This window comes from Cetorhinus maximus, chromosome 3 (assembly GCF_964194155.1).
Source record: "Cetorhinus maximus chromosome 3, sCetMax3.hap1.1, whole genome shotgun sequence".
In the NCBI taxonomy this organism is placed as follows: Eukaryota; Metazoa; Chordata; class Chondrichthyes; order Lamniformes; family Cetorhinidae; genus Cetorhinus; species Cetorhinus maximus.
The window spans coordinates 121,928,527-121,955,545 of NC_135881.1; the positions used below are offsets into that span (position 1 = coordinate 121,928,527).

General features: G+C 42.1%; 1 protein-coding gene across 1 annotated transcript in view; it reads left to right on the forward strand.

Annotated features, from left to right (window-relative positions):
- The window catches only part of LOC144678871 (dynein axonemal heavy chain 11-like), a 552,140-nt gene that overhangs the window by 253,815 nt on the left and 271,306 nt on the right, over positions 1-27,019 (forward strand). The window contains exons 40-42 of the mRNA XM_078538870.1: positions 13,864-13,996; positions 21,260-21,387; positions 24,974-25,122. Coding sequence (XP_078394996.1) covers positions 13,864-13,996; positions 21,260-21,387; positions 24,974-25,122 — 410 coding nt within the window. The remainder of the gene's footprint in view (positions 1-13,863; positions 13,997-21,259; positions 21,388-24,973; positions 25,123-27,019) is intronic.

Here is a 27,019-nt window from a genome sequence, read left to right on the forward strand (position 1 = left end):
TCAGGACGCCATTAACTGCAAATGCATCACTTTCAACTCTGCTATGTACCAGAATAAGAAACGGGATTCCACTCAGTGTGCAGCTGGTGTGTTACCACAGGCAGCACATCATGCAGGTCAGTGCAAAGTATCCTGGCTGCAGTCAAGGGTACTTTCATTCTACGACAGTCTGATGTACCAGATGTATTTCAGCCACCATAAAAAAAATCAGTGGGTGGCTACTAGATGTCAAGGCTATCAGTTGATAAAATGGCTAAAGACTCCAGTATGAAGGCAATGCACAGCATGCATGCAATGAGAGCAAACTGCCAAAATGTTTTGGAGCTGATCTTTGGCATGCTAAAGCAACAATCCCACTGCTTGGACCACATTGGAGGATTCCTGCAGTACTCAGCTGAGTGGGGCTCTAGATTCGTGGTGAAATGCTGCATGCTGCACAGCCTTGTCATCGTGAAGGGACAGCCTTATAACCATCAGGTGAGAAGCTGAGGTGCAGGAGCATGTGGACGAAATCTTGGAACAGTAGGAAGTGAGATGGCAACGTAGATATCCCCTTTCAGCCTGGATTCTTTATGAAGAACTAAATCAAGTGCACCACCAGTAATCTTATAGCTGCAGAAGTTAATGATTCACGGGGTTTAAAATCTTCTCATTTTTCCTAACAACTTGAAATTCTTAAAAGTGGAACAAGGAAAACACTCAGAAACCATGTTTTTGATCAACCAACTGAAACTCAGAAACGAAAGCTCCTGCGTTTGGATAAAATAAAACTTCCACTTGTGATTGGAAAGGGGTGAGAAATATGCAGGACAGAGAAGAGTCGTGCAGAGGAAGTGAGCGAGAGGCGGTGGAGGGAGCAGGCTAGAAGTGTAGAGGATGGCTCCTCGAGCTGCAGGCATTGAGTGACGTCATTGTGCAACCCATACTGTGCAGAGTCCTGGCTTCATATTGCAAAAAGGATATTGAAGCACTGGTGAAAGTGAAAAAAGATTTGTAAAGATGGTATCAGAACTGAGAGGATGCAGCTTTCAGGGAAGACTGAACAAGGTGGATCTCCTTTTCTAGAAAAGGGAAGACTGAGAGGTGACCAGATAGAGGTCTTTAACATCATGAAGGAGTTCTATAGGGTAGATGTAGAGAAGATGTTTTCACGTGTGGGAGATCCAAGGCTAGGGCTCATAAATATAAGATGCCCACTAATAAACCCAGGAAGGAATTCATGAGAAATGAGTGGTGAGAATGTGGACTCACTACCACCTCAAGTGGTTGAGGGAAGTAGTATAGATGCATTTAAGGGGGAGCTGGATAAGTACATGAGGGAGAAAGGAATAGGAGGATATGGTGATAGAATGAGATTAAGTAAATAGAGTGAGAGGAGGCTTGTATGGGCATAAATACTGTCAGCAAACCAAATGACCTGTTTCTGTGCAGTAAATTCTATGTAATTAATATATCACAAAGCAATTCCAGATAGAACCTCATGCAGATCTATAATTCAAAGACAGTAACAATAATCAAAGTAACCATGGGGAGGATTATTCCTATAGCTGTATCTAGTGACCTCGTACACCTGGTAATGCACATTTTCTCAGTATCATAATTGAAACTATATATGTACTTTACTTAAAATGCACCACACACAGCAAACAGATCAGTTCTCCCCCCCCCCCCCCCGCCATATCTCCAAATACTTTAACTGTCAATAGCTATCACTGCTGTCCTTACTTTTGCATATATTGATTTTGAGTTGTAAAAATCAATTTAACAAAAATAGGATAGTTATGTGCAAATGATTTTTTAATCGATTGTTATAAGCCCCAGATATGTGCTTTAACAATGTGAGTATGTTTGAAAGTTCCTGTCCTCAAGAAAGTAATAATCTCTGTTCATGAGCACGCACTGAATAAAACTAGGCATGTAATTGCATGCTGGAATTTATTATCAGATAGCATGCCTTGAATTGAAAATGTTTTGTTTAATAAAAAAGCCGTAGTGTAAATGACTTTGTGATTACTCTGTTATTAAAACTGAACTGCTATAATAAAGTGAGATACTTATAGGACTTTTACATTAAACTGAGAGGGAAAACAGTAAAATGATGAAGTGTAATGTTTTCCTAATTTAACTTCAAAATTTATTATAAAGTTTTAAAGGAGTAGCATTTGTAAAGTAAGATAACAGTTTTCACTGTTGATTGACAAGTACAATTGTATCTGTATTGTCAACAGGCATTTTTGAATAATTTGAACTATAGGTAAAAGCACCAGAATATGGCTTATGTTTAAATTTGTTTGTCCCTGGTTACAGTGCAGAACTTTCATGCTGAAATACTGATGAGAATTTTTGCAGGCAAAGGGAAAGTAGGTTTGGATGTATGCAGGAAATTAAACCCCCCTAAAAGTGATGTTGGAATGGGATCCCACATCATTCTGCCCTCTTCCAGTTTTCACCTGGGCGCTTTCTGATGCGAGTGAGGATCCTCTGTCCAGCTGCCGGGAAACTGATTAAGATTGGCAAATAGCCAATTAAGTCTGTCTTTAAAACCCTGCATTTAACTTTAAGTGGTATTATCGCTGGACTAGTAACCCAGGGTAATGCTCTAGGGACCCAGGTTCGAATCCCACCACGCCAGATGGTGGAATTTGAATTCAATAAAAAATCTGAATTTAACTGTCAGCAGTGGGTTCCATGTTTTCATCAGGATGGAACAGTTGAGTGAAAAGTGGGAAGTCATTGCTGACTGGACTTTATCTGCTTGGGACACTATAAAGACTGAAACTGGCAATCTTGTGGTATGCCACAGTGAAACCCTAGCACAGAAAGAAGTAGTTATGCTCACGACTGAGATCACTGCTTTCAGAGGGAATTGCAACTTTGTGCACTAACTTTCAAGTGCTTTGGAGTTTACTTAGCTAAATCTCAACTTCCTGACTGTCAGACTTCCCTGCAACATGAGAGCAAACTATGCAACAGTAGCATTTGACCTCTGAGAAGGAGCAGCAGGCTCAGCCACTCCTGGAGCTGCAACAGCTAGAGCAGCAGCAGCTGCCTTCTCTGCAGCCATATACCGCTCCACAGAACAGAGGGATGGATGGGGAGCTGGTGCTCAAAAGAACTGACATACCCAGCACAGGACATAGGTCAAAGTTGAGTTCCTCAACTTGTCAGTACAACTGACACAGGAAACTAAGGCTCTCGCGGGAGGTAGTTGCAGACATCTGTAGCCCATAGAACCAGATATCTGCCAAGAGGACCAGGTGGCCATGCATTGCTAGTTGTCAAGGTCACCATAGCCTTGAATTTCTTTGCCTACAGCTCCTTCCAGGGATCTGCTGGAGACATATGCAGGATATCACAATCTGTTGCCCATAAGGGATCAGCCAGATCACCAATGCCCTGTTTGTCATGGCTGCCAACTATATCAAACTAGCTGCAAATGAGGCCAATTGAGCTCAGAGCACAGTTGGCTTTACTGCATTGAATGGATTTCCACAGGTGCAAGGGGTGATTGATTGCATATATGTGGCATTCAAGGCTCCCTCAGATCAGCCTAGAGTCCTCATGAATTGAAAGGACTTGCATTCTCTTATTCTTCAGCCTCTTTGTGATTACCACAAAGTGACCATGCATGTCTGTATGAGAATCCAGGGAGTTGCCATGACTCTTTCGCCAAACAAACCTGCCGCAGGTGTTCTCTTCACCAACCAACTACAGTGGCTGGCTGCTGGGAGACAGGAGCCACCCACTGAAGACTGGCTGCTGACCCATGAGAGGAGCACTTCCACTGAGTCAGAGGAGAGATAAAGCAGGAACCATATTTTCACCAGGGATACAATAGAGCAAGCCATTGGGTCACTCAAGATGAGGTTCCGATACCTGGGCAGATCAGGAGGACCCCTTCAGTATGCCCCATCAAGAATCTCTAGGATTGTTGTAGTCTGCTGTGCCCTTGCTAACAAAGCGCTGCAAAGAGGAGTGGAGTTGACACAAGAGGAATTGGAGAGTGCCTAGTATCCAAGGAGGAGGATGAGGAGCCTGACGTGCCCTTGGTGCCTTCAGCCGTATACCTGGCTACCAGAGAAATCTGTTATGAACTCACCCAGGTATGCGTTACTTGAAGAATACACTTGCAGAAATACAAGAATGCCATCAAAAACACTGTGCCACTACCCCCACTCCCCAGCATACCTCATTTGTAGAGTCCATCAGCAAACCAACACACTCACACCGTTTTCTTCTCATCAAGGTTGATCATTGTATTCACTGGAAGAAACTGGTTAGGATTAATGGGGGATTCAACAAAGTTGAAATCATGAGAATGTCGAGTTCACACTGACTAATGTTTTCATTGAAATAAAGATTATTATTAAAACTTTAACATTGTATTAAGTACCCAAGAATCCCCTTGTGCAACTTAGATGTCATCCTCTTACGCTTTCTACTACTTCTGTGTGGTGCAACCCCTGAGGCTTCAGCAGAGCTGGAGGCAGGCTGCTCATTGCCCGACTCTGATATGCGATGCACCTGTGGCGATGTCTTCTGGGTTTTGGAGCCCCATAGCAATCCTGCAGTAGACTGTTTCACCTTTGCCAGGCCAGGAGGTAGTGTGTACACCTCTGTGTGGTGGTCGGGGCACAAGGGATGAGGAGTGGGAACACCTTGAGAAGAGTTGTACTACCTTGTGTCCTTTCTCCATCTTTCCTCTCTTGGCCCAGCTGCACTTCTCTGATAACTAAGAGTTGGAGAGCATTTTGCTGTATATCAGTGAGCCTTTGAGCCACTAAGGTAAGGCTTTGCTCCATCCTGTGTAAAGTGGCAGCCAGAGTGTGCAGGCCATTGCTTAGTTTCAGCAGACACTTGGAGGACTACACTGTTTGATTCTCCAAGCAGTAGCCACACTTTGCGTGGAGGTGAACATAATGCAAATGCCCGAGATATCATGGCCCTGTTGTTTAAGATGGTTCTTCTATTCTCTCTCCAGTGATATGCACCACCTCTGGAAATGTTGACAGCAGTATATGTACTTTCTGTTGCTGTTCCACAAGTTCCTTTTTCATGCATGGCCCCAAGACTCAGAATCTGTGTACAGCTGAGCAGAGTTGGAAGTGCCCTGTGCCTTCCTACATGTACTCTCCACTGCTTTCTCTTCTCCAGCACCTGCTCCTACTCACATGTGCTCCTTACCATATGCCACGCTATCTATCTGTATGCCTGGCCCATCGAGGTTATATGTCTGCGCTGGTTGAGGCTAAGCAAGAGTAATGTGACAGTGCACCCTCAGAGCAATGATCCTACATCCTCTCTATCAGGATCTGTGGAGGACCTGTGGGAGATGGAAGACATGAGTTTGTGCTGAAAGTAGGTGGAAAGGGTTACAATCTTGGCATAGGGCAGATTGAGAGAGCTCATATATTGGTGACTTCCATTCAACATGAGTGACAGTTAAGTGCCATAAGCAATGCATCATCACATTTTATCACCAGGTTTTTGAGCCACCCTCCTCTCCATCACTGACACCTGGTACTTATTGCCATTCTGCCAATCTCAAGGGCAGTCAGTGTGCCTATGTCTGCGGATCCAGCCACGGTTCTCTGCCTCTCTCTCTCTCTCTCTCTCTCTCTCTCGAGCCATGGCCTCTCTTCTGCAATGAGAGAAGGCAGAGAATTATGAGCGTGAGAAGTAGAATGTGTTTTGAGGATGGAATGAGAACGTTTGAAGTGAGTGATTTTGAGGAATGGGTGTGAGGGGTAATAGAATGTGAGTATTGGCTGTTGAGATGGAGATTTGAAGAGGAGGATGTAGAGAAAGGAATGTGTGTGACAGCAATCTATGTTGGTCAGAGAGTATTGTGCAAGGGAATGCTAGCGAGCTGAGAGAGCGATGGCTGCCAGCTGAATGTGCCAGACCTAATGAGATCAGTAAACCTTTTTCTTATGACTTCATTGAGTGCATTTGGGCCAGTTTCTTTAAGCGGTGTGTTCTAGGGCCAACCAGGCAGCAGGCTATTCTATACCTGGTAATGTTCAGTGAGACAGGATTAATCAATAGCCTCAGAGTAAAGGAACCTCTGGGCGACAGCGATCATGACATGGTATAATTTCACAATCAGTTCGAAGTTGAGAAGTGTGGGTCAAAGTCTAGTGTTTTACACCTAAATAAAGGTAATTATAAGGAGATGAAGGCACGAGTTTGGCTAAACTGAACTGGGAAACTAGATTAAAAGGTAGGACAGCAGAGATGCAGTAGCAGACTTTGAGGAGATACTTAATAACTCTCAGCAAAGACTTATCCCAATGAGATAGAAAGGCTCTTTGTTAAGGCTGCATTACCCATGGCTAAATAAGGAAGTTAAGAATAGTATCAAATTGAAAGAAACACTGTACAATTCTGCGAAGATTAATAGTAGGTCAGAAGATTGGACAGATTTTAAGAACCAGCAAAGTAAGACTAAAAAAAAGGGGAGAAATTAGAGTATGAGAGAAAGCTAGCTAGAAATATAAAAAGATAGTAAGAGTTCGTACAAGTATTTAAAAAGGAAAATAGTAACTAAAGTGGGTAAAGGCAAAATACTGCAGATGCTGGAAATCTGAAACAAAAACAGAAAATGCTGCAAAAACTCAGCAGGTCTAGCAGCATCTGTGGAGAGAGAAACAGAGTTAATGTATGAACCTTCTTCAGAACTAAAGTGGGTGTCAGTCTTCTAAAGAGTGAGTCTGAGGAATTAATCATGGAAAACAAGGAAATGGTGAAAGCATTGAACAGGTATTTTGTTGCTGTCTTCACTGTAGAAGACTTAGAAAACCTCTCAAAGATACTTGAAAATCAAGAGGTGAAAGGAAGGCAGGAATTAAAGCAATCACCATCACAAGGGAAAAGGTACCGAGAAAACTATTATACCTAAAGGATGATAAGTACTGAGGACTTGATGGCCTGCGTCTAGGGTCTTAAAAGAAGTGATTGCAGATTTAATAGAGGCATTGGTTATAATCTTTCAAAATTCCTTAGATTCTGGAAGGGTCCCAGTGGATTGGAAAATAGCAAACCTTTATTCAAGAAAGGAGAGAGGCAGAAAGCAGAAAACTACAGACCTGTTAGCCTAACATCAGTCATAAGGAAATAGCTAGAATCTGTTATTAAGGAGGGGGAGGTTATAGCAGGATACTTGGAAAATCATAATGGGATCAGGCAGAGTCAACATGGTTTTGTGAAAGGGAAGTCATGTTTAACTAATTTATTAAAGTTCTTTAAGGAAGTAACAAGCGACGTGAATAAAGGGAAGCCTGTAGATGTGGTGTACTTGTATTTCCAAAAAGCATTTGATATGGTTCCACCTCAAAGATTGCTATGCAAAATAACAGCTCATGGTGTAGGGGGTAACATATTAGCATGGCTAGAGGAATGGTTAGCTAACAGGGAGTAGAGAGCAGATATAAATGGGTCTTTTCATGTTGGCAAGCTGCAACTAAGCGCCACAGGTATCAGTGTCGGAGCCTCAACTATTTACAATCTATGCCAATGACCTGGGTGAGTGGACCAAATGTATTGTTGCTAAATTTGCCAATGACATCAAGATAGGTAGGAAAGTAAGTTGTCAAGAGGATGTAAAGAGTCTACAAAGGGATTTAGATAGGTTAAATGAGTGGGCACGCATTTGGCAGATGAAGTATAATGTGGAAAAATGTGAACTGGTCCACTGTGGGAGGAAGAATAGAAAAGCAGCATATTATTTAAATGGAGAGAGATTGCAGAACTCAGTGGTACAGAGGAATCTGGGTGCCCTGGTACATTAATCACAAAACGTTAATATGCAGGTACTGCAAGTGATTAGGAAGGCAAAGAGAATGTTGGTATTTATTACAAGGGAAAAGTAGGGAAGTTTTACTGCAGCTGTACAGTGTCTTGGTGAGACCTCATCTGGAGTACACTGTACAGCTTTGGACTCCTTATTTAGAAAAGGATATAATTGTAGAAGCAGTACAGAGAATGTTCACTTAACTCATTCATGGGTTGAAGGGCTTATCTTATGAACGATTGAACAGGCTGAGCCTATACCCATTGAAGTTCAGAAGAATGAAGGGTGATCTTGTTGAAACATATAAAATCCTGAGGGTACATGATAGGGTGGAGACGGGGAGGATGTTTACTCTCGTAGAGGATCTAGAACTAGTGGACACAGTTTAAAAATAAGAGGTGTCCTTTTTAAGATGGAGGTGGGGAGAAATTCTTTTCTCTGAGGACTGTGAGCCAGTGGAACTCTCTTCCATAGAAAGCAGTGGAGGCTGGGTCATTGAATTTATTCAAGACTGAGATAGATAGGGAGTCAAGGGTTATGGGAATCAGACACATTATTTTATCAAAGGGTGAAACAGGTTTGAAGAGCTGAATGGCCTACTCCTACCTCTATGTTCCAATATTTTCCAGCACTGGATCCAGGTCCTGGGCAGCACAATGCTGCTGCTCACAGCCTCTGCTGCTTTCAGCTACAGCCTGGCTGTCCTTCTCCACCCATCCTCAGGGCAGAGGATTTATGTCCTGGCCCTCACTGCCATCAATCATTACCTCCAGGAAAAGTCTGAGAACTGGAGGGGCGGTCTACCCACTTCTTGTTTCCATCATGAGAGAGTTTTCTCCTTTGCACAGCTACATTTATTGCTTCCATTGTGAGCCCTGCAGGGGCCGGTTTAAATAGGAAACCTTTCATTGAATGATTTGGTGCGTCAGTTCGCCAGCCCTCCATGATGGTTGGACAACCCGGAATTGAGATGCTAATATCATGGCTCAGTTAACGAGCCATGGCTAAGCGCAATGGGGCGTTCGGCAGTGTTCCTGGCTTTCTAATGGTCCTGTCATTTTGGCAGGGATTGAGGTGACAAAATCCTGCCCACTATAACCAGGGTATCCACTATGGTCTTATATTTGTTAGATTATTTACTGAAATTATATTCATGCTCAAAACTATATACTAACATATAGCTTCTCACTTAGCTACATGGTTCTTGTTTTCTCCTACATTCATTTTTAGTTGCAAAGATTTAACAAAAAAGGCTTCTAATTCAAAATTCACTCAGGAAAACCATGTCTATATATAAGCTTAAAAGGACAGTCTATTGGGTTTCAACCAACCTGTTGAATTTTATGCATATCTGTGTATGGAGACGGGGACAGAATTTTTCTGATGTACCAGAAGTCCCACTGTCGTCCAAAGGCAGGAGGCAACTCCGTTGCAGTGGGTCCACACGTTGCTTGTGGCAGCCAACTCAATGGCTGCCGCCAGGGCTGGCACCCTTAATAAGGACAGGTTCCCATCCCCAAGAACTGCTTGACCAATCAGAGGGAGCCAAATGGCACCACCTGCCCACCAAAGCACACCACCCCTGCCCTGCCTGCCAAGTCCGACATCTCCAAACAGCACTTAACTGTCTTCAAGGGCACACAGCCATCAATGTGCCACCATCCTGCATGTGCAGCCCCAGCAATGATCACCACTAGCAAATAGTTGAGGCTGCAACACAGATTCTTGTGAAGTGCCACTAGTCACATCCTACCAATTTGAGTACTTTCCCACTATTCCTACTCCCTGTCTCCTATTGCTCCACCAATTTTCCAACCAGGTAAATAATCTACCTTTAGTTCCATAAGATTTGCTTTTATTAACAGTCTCTCATGAGTGACTTTATGTAATATATCCTGAAAGACCGTATAAATAACATCCATAGACATTCCCCTGTGCGCTACATCAGACACCTCTTTGAAAAAATTCAGTCAGGTACATCAGGCATGACCTTACCTTTACAAATCCACACTGGCTGTCTCCAATCAGCTCAAAATTTTGAAAGTATCCAGTCACTCTATCTTTAATAAGTAATTTTCCAACAACAGACAGTAGGCTAACTGTTTTATAATTCTCTGGTTTCCCGCTTTCAACCTTCTTAAATAGCATAGTAGCATGAGAAAATTTCCAGCCTAAAGGAATGATCCCTGAATCAGTAAAACTTTGAAAGATCATGGTTAGAGTATCTGCAATGTTCTCACCTATTTCCTTTAAAATCCTGGAATGGGAATTGTTGTATGATGTTGTATGTGCCTGCATGCCACTGCAATGTAAAGGTGCTCGGCAGAGCAAGGGTTAATGTGGGACTGGAGAATTTGCACTGCCCACAGTGTGATGTATAGAGTCACATGGTAATAGACTGAGAGAACAGTCTAGAAAGAACACTCTGGAACCAGCCTACATGGAGGTTACAGCACCATGCATAATAGTATTATGATAATAATGTAATAATTTGGAATCTGTAAATAGTTAAAGGTAACAATAAACAGTTCATTTTTAAATATACAAGTCTCAAGATCTCTTCGTTGATACATCACGGCACACTATAATACAACATGGTTGACAGTGTTGGGAACTTTTACAAGATATCATATTAGAGATGCTATCATAATCCGACATGGGGATCCATGGTGATATGAAAGTTGGTAGCTAAAAACATGAACCCAGAACAGCATCCCAAGGTATGAAAAAATACAAGCAGCTGAAGCCTAACTAGAGAGACGTGCACCCTAGAAAAAAACTTGAAGATAGTGCTGTAGACGCTTCACTACAGACCTGGAAGTGAGGAATCCACCAGAGTGAGTGAAAGTCCACTTCTGAACATTGCAAGAATCTGAGTGACACAGTCCATGAGATGGTGGGCAAAAATGCCAACAGTAGCTGTACTTACATTTTAGAATAGGTGACGGTCCCAAGGGCTTAGCATCCAGAGGGCAGCTGAAAGAGAGTTGTAAGTAAAAAAAACCTGAAAAAGGCTGGCAGAGTTGAACAGAGAAACCTGCAGAGCACAGTAATAAAAAAAAACCTGCAGAGTTTAAGAGAAAGGGAACCCTTTTTGAGTCAGATCCCTGCCTTCATACACAGAACAAAATGCTGAAATCTTAGTTTTAGAAACACTCTAAACTGAAAGGAGATAGCTTCAAACACCCTCATTTTAAAATAAGGAGAGCAGATTCAGGCTTACGGCCCAGTGCAAAACAGCACAGCACCAACAGTTGGAACGCTCTGTACCTGCATTGATGCATTTGTTGCAAAATACAGTACTTGCAAAGCTTTCCTTTCAAAGTTGAATCAAAAATCTCCCAGGAACAAGTCTCCAAAAAAAGACACGAGGGAAGCCAACTGTATCCTAGCAATTACAGCCTGAGTGAAAAAAAACAGTTACCGCACACACTGTCTTAAAGCAATAATTACATTTAAAGCCATAACTACAAAAGGAAAAACCAGCCATAGATGGAAAATTGGAAGAGCCAAGTGCATTTGTGCTATGGAGAGGGCTAAACCAGACCAAAGAGTGGGAGATCTTGGAGAAGACAATTTTTGGTTTACAGGAAGCTTACAGGATTAAGTAAGGAATCAGAAGAAGTACAAGTTAATAATTTTTTATTCCTCAGTTTATTTGCTGGTGAAATACTCCACAGTAAACATATAAATCAATAATCAACAACATTTGGTGAGATTTTAAAAGACTTTGACAGGTATTTTAAACTTCAAGTTGTGGAGAGTGCAGACCCTAGAAGAAGGCCTAGCACACCCCCAATAAAACACCAAGGGCAGCAAGAGACCCCAGAGAGAGGACAACTCCCAATAAACCACCAAGGGAACAAAATACCCCAGAGGGAGGGCAACAAAAGACTGAAGAATGAAGGTGACAGCAAACCCCAGAGAAAGCAAGTCCAAATTCCCCAGAGTAGGGGAGATAGATGGCAGTACAGAGTGAGCAGATGGCTATGAATGAAGGAAACCTTTCTGAGGTAACTCAATAGAAGCAAAATGTGCAGGAAGTAAATTATGCTGTTGTACAAGAAAATTTTTGCATCAGAGCTGAACTGGAAATTTGCAGCGCAAGATTCAAGCTGAGTATATACCTTTGAAAATGCACAATAAACTAAAGTCTTTAATAAGCCATGCTGTTCAAGATTTGAACAAACAAATTTCAGAGACAACACAAAGGTATCAGGAGAAACAACAACCCTCAATTCCACAGTTTGCAAGTCAAAGCAGGAGCTGGGAAAACTCAACCAGATGTACAGCCAAGCAAAACAGCACGCAGAAAAGGCATGCAAAGAAGTTGCGACCCTGAAAGACTCCTTGGAGAATCAATATGTAGCAATGGAAAAACATGAGGAGCTAAAAAGAATGTTGAGTGTTACTTCAGAAAAAGCTGCGTTGGAACTATCAGTAGCAACGAAACGATGCACTGAAGCCCAGAGTGAGTTGGCAAGAGGTCAACAAGAAAATAAACAGTTGATTGTCCTTCAAAATCAAATACAAAAGGAATGCATAGCCTTTCAGCAACATGAAGAAATGAAGACTGTCTTAAACAGCAGAATGGAAGCACAGCAGAAGAAATGTGAACAGACTATATTGAATTATAGGAGAATCCAAGATAAAGCAAGCGAGCTTCGCAAAGGAAAGGAAAACCTGCTGACAGACCTTCACACGCTCGGAATTCCTTAGGATAAAGTTTATTCCTCTAGAAAATTGCAAAGAGAAGAAAAATAAATTTAATGGTACTCTGAACAAACTGAAGAACCAGTTGGCAGAGAAGACCCAGCAATCTTCAATATTACACAAAGAAGCTGAAAGCTACAAGAAAGAGACTGAGGAGCTGAGGAAGCAGTTGAATGGAAAAAAAGAGGCATTGAAAGGGAAAGCCATAGACCTTTCCAAGCTGCAAGTGGATAATGAAGCCATGAGTAGCACAATTGCAGAACTGAAACAAGTTAAGACTTTGCCGGAGACAGACCTGGCCAACAGTGAATCCAAAATGAAGGACAAGGACAAAGTTCTGTTGCAGTAAGAAAACAAAACGACAGAAATGAGATCGGAAAATGTAAATCTGACACTAAAGCACGAGGCACTAGAAGAGGAAACAGCTGAGCTGCGTGAAAGGATTCATAAGCTTGCAAAATGATTTGAAAATAAAACAGCAAACAAATGTTTGGCTGAGATGGTGAAACAAGTGGAAATGAAGATTCCATTTGTGAAACATTCAGCAAGAACATGGTAGGCACTATGGAAAAATAAAATTTGAGGCCACTCCAGGAATGAATGGAATGCACATTCCCCTTGGAAGGAAGAACACAAACCTATGGTATTCGAAAGAAGCAGACAAGTTGTTAAGAAAGAGAAACATAACTCGAAAGAGCGCAAAAAGCGAATCAAATGGAGATGACCAAGTACTGGAAACACAGAGTACTATCATTCCTCACATCTGATAGACCGAGATGTGGAAGAACTGTCAAGCCTCAAGACTGTCTGAATTTATAAAGTCAGCGACTTGAAATGGGGGAGCAGGGATAGCAAATAAAGATTGTATCACAAATAGGTACAATCCGTTGGAAGGGAACATTTTCTTTGGAGAAGGAAGGGGGATGTTGCATGCATGCCACTGTAATGTAAAGGTGCTCGACAGAGCAAGGGTTAATATGCAACTGGAGAATAGCACTGCCCACGGTATGATGTATAGAGTCATATGGTAATAGACTGAGAGAATAGTCTAGAAAGAACATTCTGGAACCAACCTGCATGGAGGTAACAGTACCATGCATGACAGTAACCTGGGATCTGTAAATAGTTAAAGGTAACAATAAACAGTTCATTCTTAAATATACAAGCCTCAAGATCTCATCGTTGAGACACCAGTATTACTGTAGTGTCAGAAATCAGTATCAGCATCAATATTTTAAATGCATTTTTATACAAAATTTGATTTTTAATAGAAAAATTAAGTATCTTAGCAATGAAACTTCTGTAATATGTTCCACTTTAACAATTAACATGTGAATTAATATCCTTTCTATGTATAGATATTAAAGACTTTGTTCAGGACATATGTAAACGTGAAACGAAAACCTCTCTGGAATGATCTTAACCCAAAGGCCGTCAGCACAGATGAGATGTTTGGTTTTATACACCCTGCAACCCGAGAGTGGAAGGATGGCAAGTATTCCAAATACAGTATTTTGAACAGCTGTAGCTCTGCTGATAAAACGAGTCAGGATTATTGATGAAGGTATTCATTTAACTATTTAATTTACCAATAAGAGGCACCTTATTGCTGCCAAATAGTCAAAAGACTATTAAATTACAATCCGTGTTCATTTCTCAGTTTTATCAGTGAAAATAGATGCATTAAAGTACATAGGTTGACAATACTCTGTAGCAGAGGAAAGTTTTTAGTCTTTTGGCATTTCCTTTTTATAATCATCAAGGTGAGGGATGTCAATATTGGGGAATGAAATACTAATGAACTTTGAGAATATCAATGGAGTCCAGTAACATATTTATTATGTTCCGTAACTAGTAATCCAGAGGCCTGTACTAGTGATCCAGAGACGAGTTCAAATCTCACCACAACTACTGGAGAATTTACATTCAGCTCAATTAAGTAAATCTGAAATCAAATATGCTACTTTCAGCAAGGGGCCCATGAAACTACCACATTGTTGTAAAGACGCATCTGATCCACTGATATCTTTCAGGGAAGGAAATCTGTCGTCCTCACCTGGTCTGGTCTGTTAGCGTACCCAGACCGACAACAATGTGGTTGACTCTTAACTGCCCTCTGAACTACCACGGAAACCACAATGAAAATGTCTAATTAGCCTAAAAGCGGATGGGTCACCTGGCATTGACCCAGGCATCAGACACGACAAAGGCACGCCCAGTTTAGTCGATCCTTTAGAGCCCTCATAAGAACATAAGACATAGGAGCAGGAGTAGACCATTCAGCCCTTTGAGCCGCTCCGCCATTCAGTGGGATCATGGCTGATATTCTAATTCAATACCATCTTCCTGCACTATTCCCGTATCCCCTGATGTTTTTAACATGTAGAAATCTATCGATCTCAGCCTTGAACATACTTCACTAGTGTCAGGGTACTTGTGAAAAATTTGGGAGAGCAGTCTCACAGACTGGTCATACAACAACCTGACATAGGCCCAGATTTTCATCCCCGGGCTGGGTGTACAGAGTCAGGAGCTCTCCCAGCTCTGCGAGCCCAACTTCAAAAAATGCCCTTCCGCAGGTCGGAGTTTCGGCTGAAAGGGACAGGCTGAAATAGGAGCCGAGGTGGGGGACCCCCAAATGAGCCTGCCAGGTGCGGACGCCTGTCTCTGTGCTCTGGCAATGTGTTCAAATAAATAAAAGAAAAGATTAAAACAAAAAACAGCCCTCACCATTTATATCTCCTTACTCCATTACACACTCCCTGTGCCCCATCCATGCCAACCCAAGGCACCGCATGCCCCCATACCCAACCCGCATGGCGCTCCCTATTCTATATGCAAACCCATGCCCCCCTATTGACCCCCAATGGCTCCTCATACCCCTTATGCCAACCCCTGACCGGCACCCGCAATCCTTTACCCTTACCTTAGCTCATCTGGTATCCTTGGACACTTCCTTGACAGCTTTGGCACTTTCTTGACAGCTTTGACAGTTCCTTGACAGCTTGACAGTTCCAATGAGTTTATGCATAAAAAGTGTATAATCATGCCATTGACAGAGCTATGCGACCCCACGACCAAAGGATCTGATCAAAGCTCTGTTACTGAGTCATTCTTGGTGATTGACAATGAAATCCCTCACATAGAGTACATTCTGTGCCCTTGTTACTATTAGTACTTCTTCCAAGAGGTGTTCAAGGTGATGGAGTACTGATTCATCAGCTGGGGGAGGGCAGTAGGTTGTAATCAACAGGAAGTTTCCCTGTACATGTATCACCTGATGCCACGAGGTTTCATGGGGTCCGGAGTCAATGTTAAGGACTCAGGATGACTCCCTCCCAACTCCAGTGAGACAAGTCGTACGCAGGGATGGTGATGGAGGAGTGTAGAATATTGGCTGAAAGGTATAATTCTGTAAATGTGACAATGGCCCAGATTTTTGCCAGGATGGAGGCTCTCCATCATGGTGAAAATCCCAGAAATGGCTGAAAATTCTAAGCACCATCCCCGAAAACGGCATTTCCCATCTTCACTAGGGCGGGATTGGAGTTGGGCCGGGGTTCGCACATGTGCAATTTGTGGAGGCAGCTGGCCATTTAAATCATCAGCTGCCTCCACTGAAGTGGGATTTTGGAAGACCAGGAGTGTGCAGATTAGAACAGAAAAGTTAAGAGGAGGTCTGAACTTGGTGGATGTGTTTGGATAGTCAGGGAACCCATTTGGAGAGGTAAGGTACCTCTTTCGAAAAGGTCCCAGGACACCTTTGGGAGAGGCAAGGCACCTTCTGGGATTTTTAAAATTAAACATGATTATTGCTGGCTGAGTTCTGATGGACATACCTACCAGGCTGGACCTGCAGCAGGTAGTGAGGCAACCAGGATGAGTGAAAAACCTACTTGACCTTGTTTTCACTAACTTAACTGTCGTGGAGGATTCTGTCCATGACAGTATTGGTAGGACTAACCACCATACAGTGCTTGTGGAGATGTTATTCAGTCTTACATTGAGGACATCTTCCATTGTATGACCGTACCACTGTGCTATATGTGATCATTTCAGAACAGCTTTATTAACTTAAAACTGGATATCCATGAGGCACTGCGGACCATCATCAGTAACAGAACTGGATTCAACTACAAACTCTAAACTCATAGCCTGGTCTATGCCCCCCTCATTCTGCCTTTGCCTACAGGCCAGGGGATCAAAACCGATTCAATGATGAGTGTAGGTGAGCCTGCCAGGAGCAGCATCACCTAAAAATAAGGTGCCATCCTGATGAAGCGACAACGCATGCTAAACAACCAACCACAACCAATGGATCTGATCGAAGCTCTGCAGCCCTATCATATCCATTCATGAATGACAATGGACAATTAAGCAAGTGGTGGGAGGAGAAGGCTGCACACACATCTCCATCTTCAAAGCCGTCGGAGCCCATCTTAACTTCCTCCTGATGTCCCCAGCGACACAGATGCCTTTCGTGAGCCAGTTCAATTCACTCCAACATATTCTGTCTTGCCCACTTGTGCTGTAACCCCAATATCAAAAGAGCATCCCCTGCTGCACATAATTAACAATAATAATTTCCAACACAACCAGTTATCCTGTGACATAAGTGATAACTGCTCAATGTCAGTTGTGGCAAATTAACATTTCTTATGCTATATTTGACTCCAGTAGGCATAAGTTGCTTAAATTAATTTCACTTAAGCCTCTTACAGCTGACAGAAAGAAGAAAATTTTGTGTCATTAAATGAAATTGGATGGGCATCTGAAGGAAATAAACTCGCAAGGCTACGGGGACTGAGTGGGCAAGTGGGATTAACTGGATTGTTCTGCGGGGAGCCAGTATGGACTCGATGGACTGATTGGTCTCCTTCTGTACTGCAAATGGCTCTGACTAAATCCAGGACCCAAAGCTGAATGAATTGCACCTTAATCTGTTAACCACGTGGTCTTTATTAACTTGGAAAAAAGCTGGCAATTAAAGAATTTGGAATTAAAACAAAGTAGCCATATCACTGATTGTGGATCCAGTACAGTTCATTACAACTGCCCCCCACCTACCATCTCTTTTCTTTAGGTGATCCCTTCTAACAGCCATGCAGAAATGGGAACAGGAAAGTTCACTGAAGACCTAAGCTCCATCACTTTGTCATGCCATTTACATCCACTGAGTTGAGCGATGGCTGCCACTGGAAGCAATGGTGGTGGAGAAAAATCTCAGCAGCGAATTTTAGTGTTAGATTTGGCATAAGATTTCCTTTTCACATTTACCTCTATTTTGCATCCTGGAACCCAAATTTTTGGGCAGTAATACTGAGAAAAGCACCCCCTTCTAACCCCAGCTTTCTCAGCATTGCCTATCCGTTCACACTTTTCCACCTGAGCGAGTTTAACTCATTGAATAAGCTGTGTATTACTACGGTGATGTACAGCATTTCGCTCTTGAGTGTCAGCTTAGTTTAGATGATCTCACCTTTTTCTCTAAACCAGAGGCATTATGGTTTCAGACCCTACTCCAAGCAATTATGCACATACTCTAGGATGACACTTCAGTGCAGTACTGAGAGAGCACTGCATTGTTTGATGGGTCATCCTTTAAATGAGATGTTAACCCAAAGCTCCATTGGCTTTTCTAGCAATTCAGATGGATGTTAACAATCTAAGAGCCTCTATTGAAAGATGATAAAGAGGTCCCCTGGTGCTCTCACTAACTCCCTTCTCTCAGCCTACACCATCAAAAACAAAAACTTGTTATTCATCTCATTCTTTGTGGGACATTGCTTTGTTCAAAATAGCTACCGTGCTTGCCTACATAACAACAGTGATTGCGCTTTAGACATGGTAAGGTACAATGTGAATCAAAGTCCCTTCTTTGTTAAGTGCCCAATGTACAAAGTTAAGTGGTTTTACTATATAAATTAAGTGTATTGGCATCTGAAGAAAATCCTTCTAGAAGCAATTTCTGTTGGGTTTGGGAAATATAGGGGGCAGAATTTAATGCTCTTCCCCCATGGTGAGTTTGGTGGTGGGGCAGCATTTAATCAGGTGGGAAGTTAGTGCTTAGGAACCCTGCTGCCTTCCTGCCTCCCCCCTGATTAAGACTGTGGCAGGAAGGCCCATGGACAGGCTTCCTGCCCCACTCCTAATTGAAGCCCTTATGTGGACAATTAATGCCCACCATAAAGGCCTCATTCTGCCAATACTGGAATTAACCTAGCGGTGGAAAGGTGGGGTTCACCATCCATGAAGCACAACAAGCAAACCCATGCAGGGTTGCTTTCGGACTCTTGGAGGAAGGGTCCCTTGTTCAAAGGCACCCAAAGCCTGATCAAGGGGCCTGGCATCTTGAAGGTAGGGCCACTGAGAGCCAAGCCCTGCCATTGTTGCCAAGCCCTTTCCACCCTTCGCTGTGACCAGCATTCTGCGACGCCCCCCCCCCCCCAATCACTCACCTGTGGCCTGGGATCCAGCAACAATACTAAGCCTCAGGTGGGTGTCATACCGGCCACAGCCACAGCTTCCCCAAAGGCACTGCTGATCTATAGAGCTGCCAGTCTCTGATTGGCCAGCAGGCTGGACTTCCACCCTCAGAATCCTTGATCCTGGAGAAGGCCTGCCACTGTCTAGTTAAATGCTTGAGTGGTACTTAATTTGGCGGGCCTTCCCTAAAAGAGGTGATGTGGGTCTCCAGCCAACTTCCCAACCAGCAGGTGAGACCCCTGTTACCTCCATCAAATACCACCTAGAGTATCTGTGTGCTATACCACACACCTGACATTGTGGGTCACGATTGCACATTGTTGACGTTAGTAAATGTAATGCCGCTACAATGACTGAGCTTATAAAGTTGTCAACCTTTGATTATCAGGTGCAGAATTTTAAAAGATATACATTCTATTTTCTCCACTTCTTACGCTTTTTGAATTGTATTCATTGTGGTGGGTGCCCCACCAAAACTTAACAGTCTATTGTGTATAAAATGCAAATTTGGATTGTGATTAGAATATATTTTAATTTTTAATTTAGAAGGTAGAGCAAATGCATTGTTGTCATGTTTTGATTTTAAATCTGTGTCCCCTGGTTACCGATTCTCCTGCCTGTGGAAACAATTTCTCTCTTTTGACTTTCTCATACCCCTCAATTTTAAATACCTCTATTAAATCTTCCCTTAACCTTGTCTACTTTAAGAAGAACCAACCAAGCTTCTCCACTCTCTCCAGATAACTGAAACCACTCATTGCTAATGTCATTCCAGTAAACCACCTCTGCATCTCTCTAAGACCTCACTATCCTTTCTAAAATGTATTGCTCAGAAGTGGAAATATTACTCCAGCTGGGACTGGAGTTGGAGGTGATGGCATAGTAGTATTGTCACTGGACTAGCATTTCAGAGACCCAGGGTAATTTCTTGGAGACCTAGGTTCGAATCCCACCATGGCAGGTGGTGAAATTTGAATTCAATAAAGATTAAAAGTCTGATGACCACGAAACCATTGCCAACTGTCAGAAAAACCCATCTGGTTCATTAATGTCCTTTAGAGAAGAAAATCAGCAGTCCTTATCTGGCCTGGACTACATGTGACTCTCGACCCACAACAATGTAGTTGACTCTTAAATGCCCTCTGAACAAGGGCAACTAGGGATGGGCAATAAATGCTGCCCCAGCCAGCGAAGCCCACATCCTGTAAATGAATAGAAAAAAAAGTCAAGTTTTTCATCATTGGCATACTTTGAAATTATGCTCCCTATACCCAAGTCCATGTTATTAATTTATATCAAAAAGAGCAGTGGCCCTAATAATGGTACAACTATTGCACCAGTGTATACTTCCCTCTAGTCTGAAAAACAACTGGTCACTATCATCTACTTTCTGTCTTGCAGCCAATTTCTTATCTGTGTGCCATTGTCTCTTTAATCCCATGGGTTTTAATTTTACTGACAAATTTATGGAGCACTTCATCAAATGAAGTCCAGGTACACAACATCAACTGCACTATCTTTAACAACCTTCTTTGTTATTTCATTGAAAACCTTGATAAAGTTAGTCAGATATGACTTTTCTTTAACAAATCCATGTTAGCTGTCATTTATTAACCCATACTTTTCCAAGTGACAATTAATTTTACCCCCAATTACAGCCTTTATAAGTTCCCCCACCATCGACTTAAGCTGTTGAGCCTGTAAGTTTCCTGTTTATCCCCCTCCCTTATTTTGAACAGAGATGTAATATTTGCAACCCTCCAGTCCTCTTGCAACTTCCCCACCCAAGGAGGATTGAAAGATTGTGGCTCTACTTCCCTCAGCAACCAGGGCTACATCCCATCTGGTTTGAGTGTTTTTTTCTAATTTGAGCACTGCCAATCAAATCAAATCCTGCCCTGTCTCATGTGCATTTACGTTTGCACACTGTAGGGAGGTATTGCAGGGTGGCCATCAGGAACAAAATCTTTTTTCTGTTCCCTTGCCTATAGGCCCTAAGACTAATTGTAGCAAATCTGTTAAAATCCCTGGTGAAAATTTGTTCACTCAGTGCAGACCATGCTGCTTTGTATAGCTCCATGCCTCAGTACTAAATACATTGAAATTACTCACCACGCCAGCGGTGGAGCCTAAATGGGTATTGCACTCTTATCTGTTGCATATTGTAATTTTTAGGCAGGCAGAAAAATCTTGAAATATACTTGACAGTTTCAGTAAAGTTGTGTATAACTGCGTTTCTCCTATATTTGGTGTTTCTGTTGTTCACAGGTCTTTTTTCCTCTATCATGAGAGAGCAAGCCAACATAATGCATGATGGTCCAAAGTGGATTGTGCTGGATGGTGATATAGATCCCATGTGGATTGAGTCATTAAACACAGTTATGGATGATAATAAGGTAGATAATGCTTTCATTAGGGAATAGTACAAGTGTGTGTTAGGAATTATCAAAATACTCGAGATGTGCAAAATATGCATGCATGTTACTCTGTTCTTTTGTAAACTCTGGCTCATCACACGGATGTCCTAATTAGTCTGAAGCATCCCTACTTAACAGAATCTTTCATTTCATTTTTAAATCCACTATTAATGCTGCTAAGCAAAATCTTATTTTCATCTATCTTTTCCTCCCACTCTTACCTTGATGGTCGAGGCAAAGAGTCTCTTTTCATGTTCTATTCAAACCATTGTAACAACAATTTTTATCCTATCAGCTCCATTCTATCCTCTGCTCTCAGGAATCCATTAAGAACTCTGACCCTGCTGCTGCCTAGAATGTATGCCTTTAAACTTATTTCTGTCCTGTGCCACCTATTAGCCTCCGAATTCTGGCTATATTTTCTTCTGGAAATGCATTATTTTTACAAAAAATCCCTATGAAAGATGGTCTTTTCTCAACTTTCCTAAGTAATCAAAACTTGTTTCAGCTAGATCATATGCCAACAGTGCACACAATCTCCAGACCTCCTACATTGTAATGGCTGAATCGCTACATCTTGATTTGCATTCAGCTCTTTGTTTTTTTAAATTTTATTCGTTCATGGGATGTGGGCATTGTGGCAAGGCCAGTGGTTATTGCCCATCCCTAATTGCCTTTGAGAAGATGCTAATGAGCTGCCTTCTTTAACCACTGTAGTCCATGTGGTGTAGGTACACCCACAGTGCTGTTAGGAAGGGAGTTCCTGGACTTTGACCCAGTGACAGTGAAGGAATGGCGATATAGTTCCAAGTCATGGTAGTGTGTGACTTGGAGGGGAACTTTCAAGTGGTGGTGCTCCCATGCATCTGCTGCCCTTGGCCTTCTAGGTGGTAAAGGTTGTGGATTTGGAAGGTGCTGTCAAAGGAGCCTTGGTGAGTTGCAGCAGTGCACCTTGTATACAGTACACACTGCTGCTGCTGTGCATCGGTGGTGGAGGGACTGAATGTTTGAGGTGGTGCATGAGTGCCAATCAAGAAGGCTGCTTTGTCCTGGATGGTGTCGAGCTTCTTGATTGTTGTTGGAGCCACCTCATCCAGGCAAGTGGAGAGTATTCCACCACATTCATGACTTGTGCCTTTTAGATGCTGGACAGGCTTCAGGGAACCAGGAGGTGAGTTACATGCTGCAGAATTCCCAGCCTCTGACCTGTTCTTGTAGCCACAGTCTTTATATGGCTGGTCCAGTTCAGTTTCGTGTCAGTGTTAAACCCCACAATATTCTTAGTGGAAGATTCAGCAGTTGTAATGCCATTGAATGTCAAGAGGAGATGGTTAGATTCTCTCTCGTTGGAGATTGTCATTGCCTGGCAATTGAGTGGCATGAATGTTACTTGCCACTTATTAGCCCAAGCCTGAATATTGTCCAGGTCTTGCTGCATTTGGACACGGGCTGCTTCAGTACCTGAGGAATCGTGAATGGTGCTGAATATCGTGCAATCATCAGCGAATGTTCCTACTTCTGACCTTATGATGGAAGGAAGGTCATTGATAAAGCAGCTGAAGATGGTTAGGCCTCGGACACTATCCTGAGGAATTCACAAAGGTGCATAAAAAGAACCAATACCTTTCAATTTTTCAAAAACAATCTTTCACCTCTTACAAGTTTGTTCAACAGCTGCCACGTGTCACTTTGGATAGCTATGCCTTCAGTCTATCTTCATCTTTTAACGCTCACTAGCTCCTCTGAATCTCTACTCTTCCTTTGCTGTTATGGGTGCCTCCAAGAATCTGGGTTTCTCCTTTTGTGTCAAACACAGCTTTTCTCCTCAAGAACTCTTAACCTTGATCAAAGCCCAAGTAACTCCCAAGACTGGAATACTGTGCCAACATGTAGGGAGAACTTTCTCAGCACTTACGCACCTGGAAAAAAAAATGTTATTTGATATGAACTACCATTGTCACTTGTAGGCTCAACTCTTTTTCTGTGGTGGCCTTTCTTTATTTTATTGATATATGGCCAATGCTGCTTTAAATTTTCTCCCTCGCCTTTCCGAACTGTAGAAATGCTATCCTCCACACATTTTTTTCTTCCTTTCCTACACATTGCAAGTAAATTCAGGCTTATTACGCAAACCCCTCCGCTTGTTCACACTTTAAGTTTACTTCAGACTTGTATAACTCATTTCCTTCTTCAGCCTTTTGCCCTTCCAACATTTTTTAATTTTCAAACCCCAAGCTTGGCATTACCTAACCATTACTTCCTGATTTACCTCATTGTTTACTATTTCCAACCTTGATTGTGTCTCACTCTGCACCCTAATTTCTCATTAATAAAAAAACTAGGAGTTATGAAGTTTCCATTCTAACGCTGGGGTCTTGGGAAGCATCCTTCAGCAAATCCACATGGTAGCTGTAATGCTGAAGTATTGGGATCCAGTCATTTTATAATTTCTTTGCTTTGTAGTAAATTTAGAACTTCCCTGAGCTGATTTATCTTGAGTTCGTTGGTGTTCATAGAATCGTGCAAGTTATAACACAGAAGAAGGCTGTTTCATGCTAACTCTTCAAATCTTTTACTCCTTCCTATTTCTATTTCCTTTCTTTATTTCCTTTTTATATTACTTCTGTCCAATATTTCTCCAATTTTCCTTTAGATTATGTTATAGTCTCTGCTCCACTGTTAGCATTCCACATGTCCTAATAGCCCTCTATGGACAAAAGTAACTTCACCTTTTGTTCATCTGGTGATAAACCTGACCCCATGCCCCCTCGTTACCAATTCACCAATTATTGGAGGATCTTTCATTATTTACCTTTGTCACAACCTTGAAACCTATACTGAGTCTCTTAACCTTTGCTTTGGTGAAGAAAGCCCTGATTTTTCAAGCCCTTCTTTACAGCTGTAACCTCACATTCTTGATCTAATTTAGTGATACTTCACTGCACCCTTTCTATGTTTCTAATAGGTTTGCTGGAACTGGCCAGAACTGTAAGCAATACTCCCATCAGTGGCCTAATCCACGCCTTGGATGAGTTCAATATCACTTCCTTACATCTATATTTAGGACCCCAATGTAAATAGCAGAATCCCATTTGCCCTTTTTTTGGCTTCACCTACCTGAAATCCAACCGTTAAAGAGTTATGGGATAAAATTTTGACTTCACCACCTGGGTTGTAACCTGGGAAATTGGATCACTTGTTCATTTTAGAACTCACCTGATCGTGATTCTATTGACAGTAGAATGAAAATTAAGTCGGTTCTACAATGCGAAAGTGATCCAACCCTCCAGACTATCACTGAGGACAAAAATCTTCCTTTATGATCTTCACACTAAGATTTCTTTGTTCCTCCATTTCAGAGTCTTGAGAAAGTGAATTTCTGTTTGACATTTTTGTGTTTCCACAGCTCTTTCTCTTGGTTTAATGAGTCACCCACTTGTTTTGAAAAGGAATATATTAATTTTATTTTTTCATTTAAAACTTTAGCTATTTTTCTGTTGTTGTAAATTGTAATATGTATAACAATATTAACTGTTGAAAATCTTTTTTTGATATTTGCATGCAGGTCCTGACACTTGCCAGCAATGAACGTATTCCACTTAATCCTTCCATGCGCCTTCTGTTTGAAGTAAGCCATTTAAAAACAGCTACACCAGCCACTGTTTCCCGAGCCGGCATTTTGTATGTCAATCCTCAGGACTTGGGCTGGAATCCGTGAGTTATTGATTTTATTGGTGCAAATGACTGTGCATGTTTTGCATCATACCTTTTGGTAGATGTGTTTTATGTTAGCCATGGTGCAGTTAGTAGCACTCTCACTTCTGAGTCAGAGAATCGTGGGTTCAGCTGCCACTCCAGAGACTTAAATGAACACCCCAGTGCACTAATGGTATGCTGCAATGTTGGAGATGCGTGTTTTGGGTGAGACATTAAACTGAGTGCCTGATGTCTCAGATGGGTATAAAAATCTCCATTTCGAAGAAGAACAGGGGAATTATACCCGGTCTCCTGGCCTATATTTATCCCACAATCAACATCACTAAAAACAGATTATCTTGTCGTTAACACGTGGCTGTTTGTAGGAGCATACTGTACGTAAATTAGCTAACATATGTCCTACATTACAACAGTGACATTACATTTCAAAAATAAAGCGCTTAAGGAGCACCCTGAGGTCATGAAAAGTGCTACATAAGTGCAAGTCTTTTTGGGCATCGCATAGTGAAACAGACCTGTTACTGTAAGTTGAAGGATAGGTAGTTTTATACTTATGGAAGCATGATATTAATTGTCGCTTGGTAGTACAGAACTTGAGTATTGCTGAAAAAAGAGACATGCTGTGAAGCTTCTTACCTTGCATTCATCAGGACAAACGTAAGAATGCCAAATTTCAAAGGAAGCAACAATTTATAGTGCATGAGAAAAGGGTGTCAATTGGTTGACAAGTCGACCCTGGTCCTGGTGTTGCCATGGAGAATGCACCAGAGAGCTATTGTCCCCCACACTTTTGTTTAATTCAAAAAAAGGCACAATGGCTGGACATGTTCATCTTTTCCTGCAGATGCCAGGTCCCTGCTCATCAATATATGTAGCTTCTAGCAAGCATAAGTGAACCACTTTGAGAGCCCAACAGATAATCCTAAATTGGTTGTTAGTGTGTTACACTAGTGAATTGCTGCTCGCTTTGAAATTTGACATTCTTGTTCTGTCCTCGTGTGCAAGATAAAATGCTTCAACAGCATGTCTCTCTTTTCAGTAATGCTCAGGCATTATATTGTAATACACAATGGCTGGGAATTTTTCAGAGCTGTTCCAAAGAAATTTCAAGCCAATGTTTTGTTATAGAAAAAGAACAACAACTTGCATTTAAATAGTACTTTTAATTAGAAAAAATAGTCCCAAGTCGTTTAAGAAAGATGTAAAAAGCCAATGAGCGATGCTCAGTCAAAGAAGGAGATATTAGTGGGGGTGACAAAGAAGTCAAAGAGGTGGGTTTTAAGACGGGCCTGAATGGAGGAGAGGAAGGTGGAGAAACAGCAAGCTTTAAATGGATCTCAGAGCGCAAAGCTCAGGCGGTTGAAACCACAAGCAGCAATGGTGGGCTGAAGGAAGAGCGGGGATGCAAAAAAGGCTAGAGTCAAAGGACTGTCGTTCTCCAAGGGTGTTGTAAGGCTGGAGGAGGTTACAGAGAAAGGGTTGAACAATGATATGAATGGATTCAAACATGATTATGTAAATTTTAAATTGGAGATGTTAGGGGACTAGAAGCCAGTGCTGGTGATAAGATGTGACTTGGTGTGGAACAGGGTACAGGCAGGAGAATTATTGATGAGCTGATGTTTAAAGATGGTGAAGGATCAGAGACTGGGTAGCAAAGCAATGGAGTAGTTGAGTCTAGAAGTGACATAGGCACACATGAGGTTTTCAGCAGCAGTTTGAATCAAGGTTGAAGGTGGACAATGTTACCAAGGTAGAAGCAGGCAGGCTTTGTGATGGAATGTTTCTGGGAGTCAAATAGTTGTATTATGCAAGCTGTATTATGAACAATCTGAGACAATAGCAAGGGAAATGGAGTTGGTGATGAGATTAGACAGCTTATGGCAGGGCCACA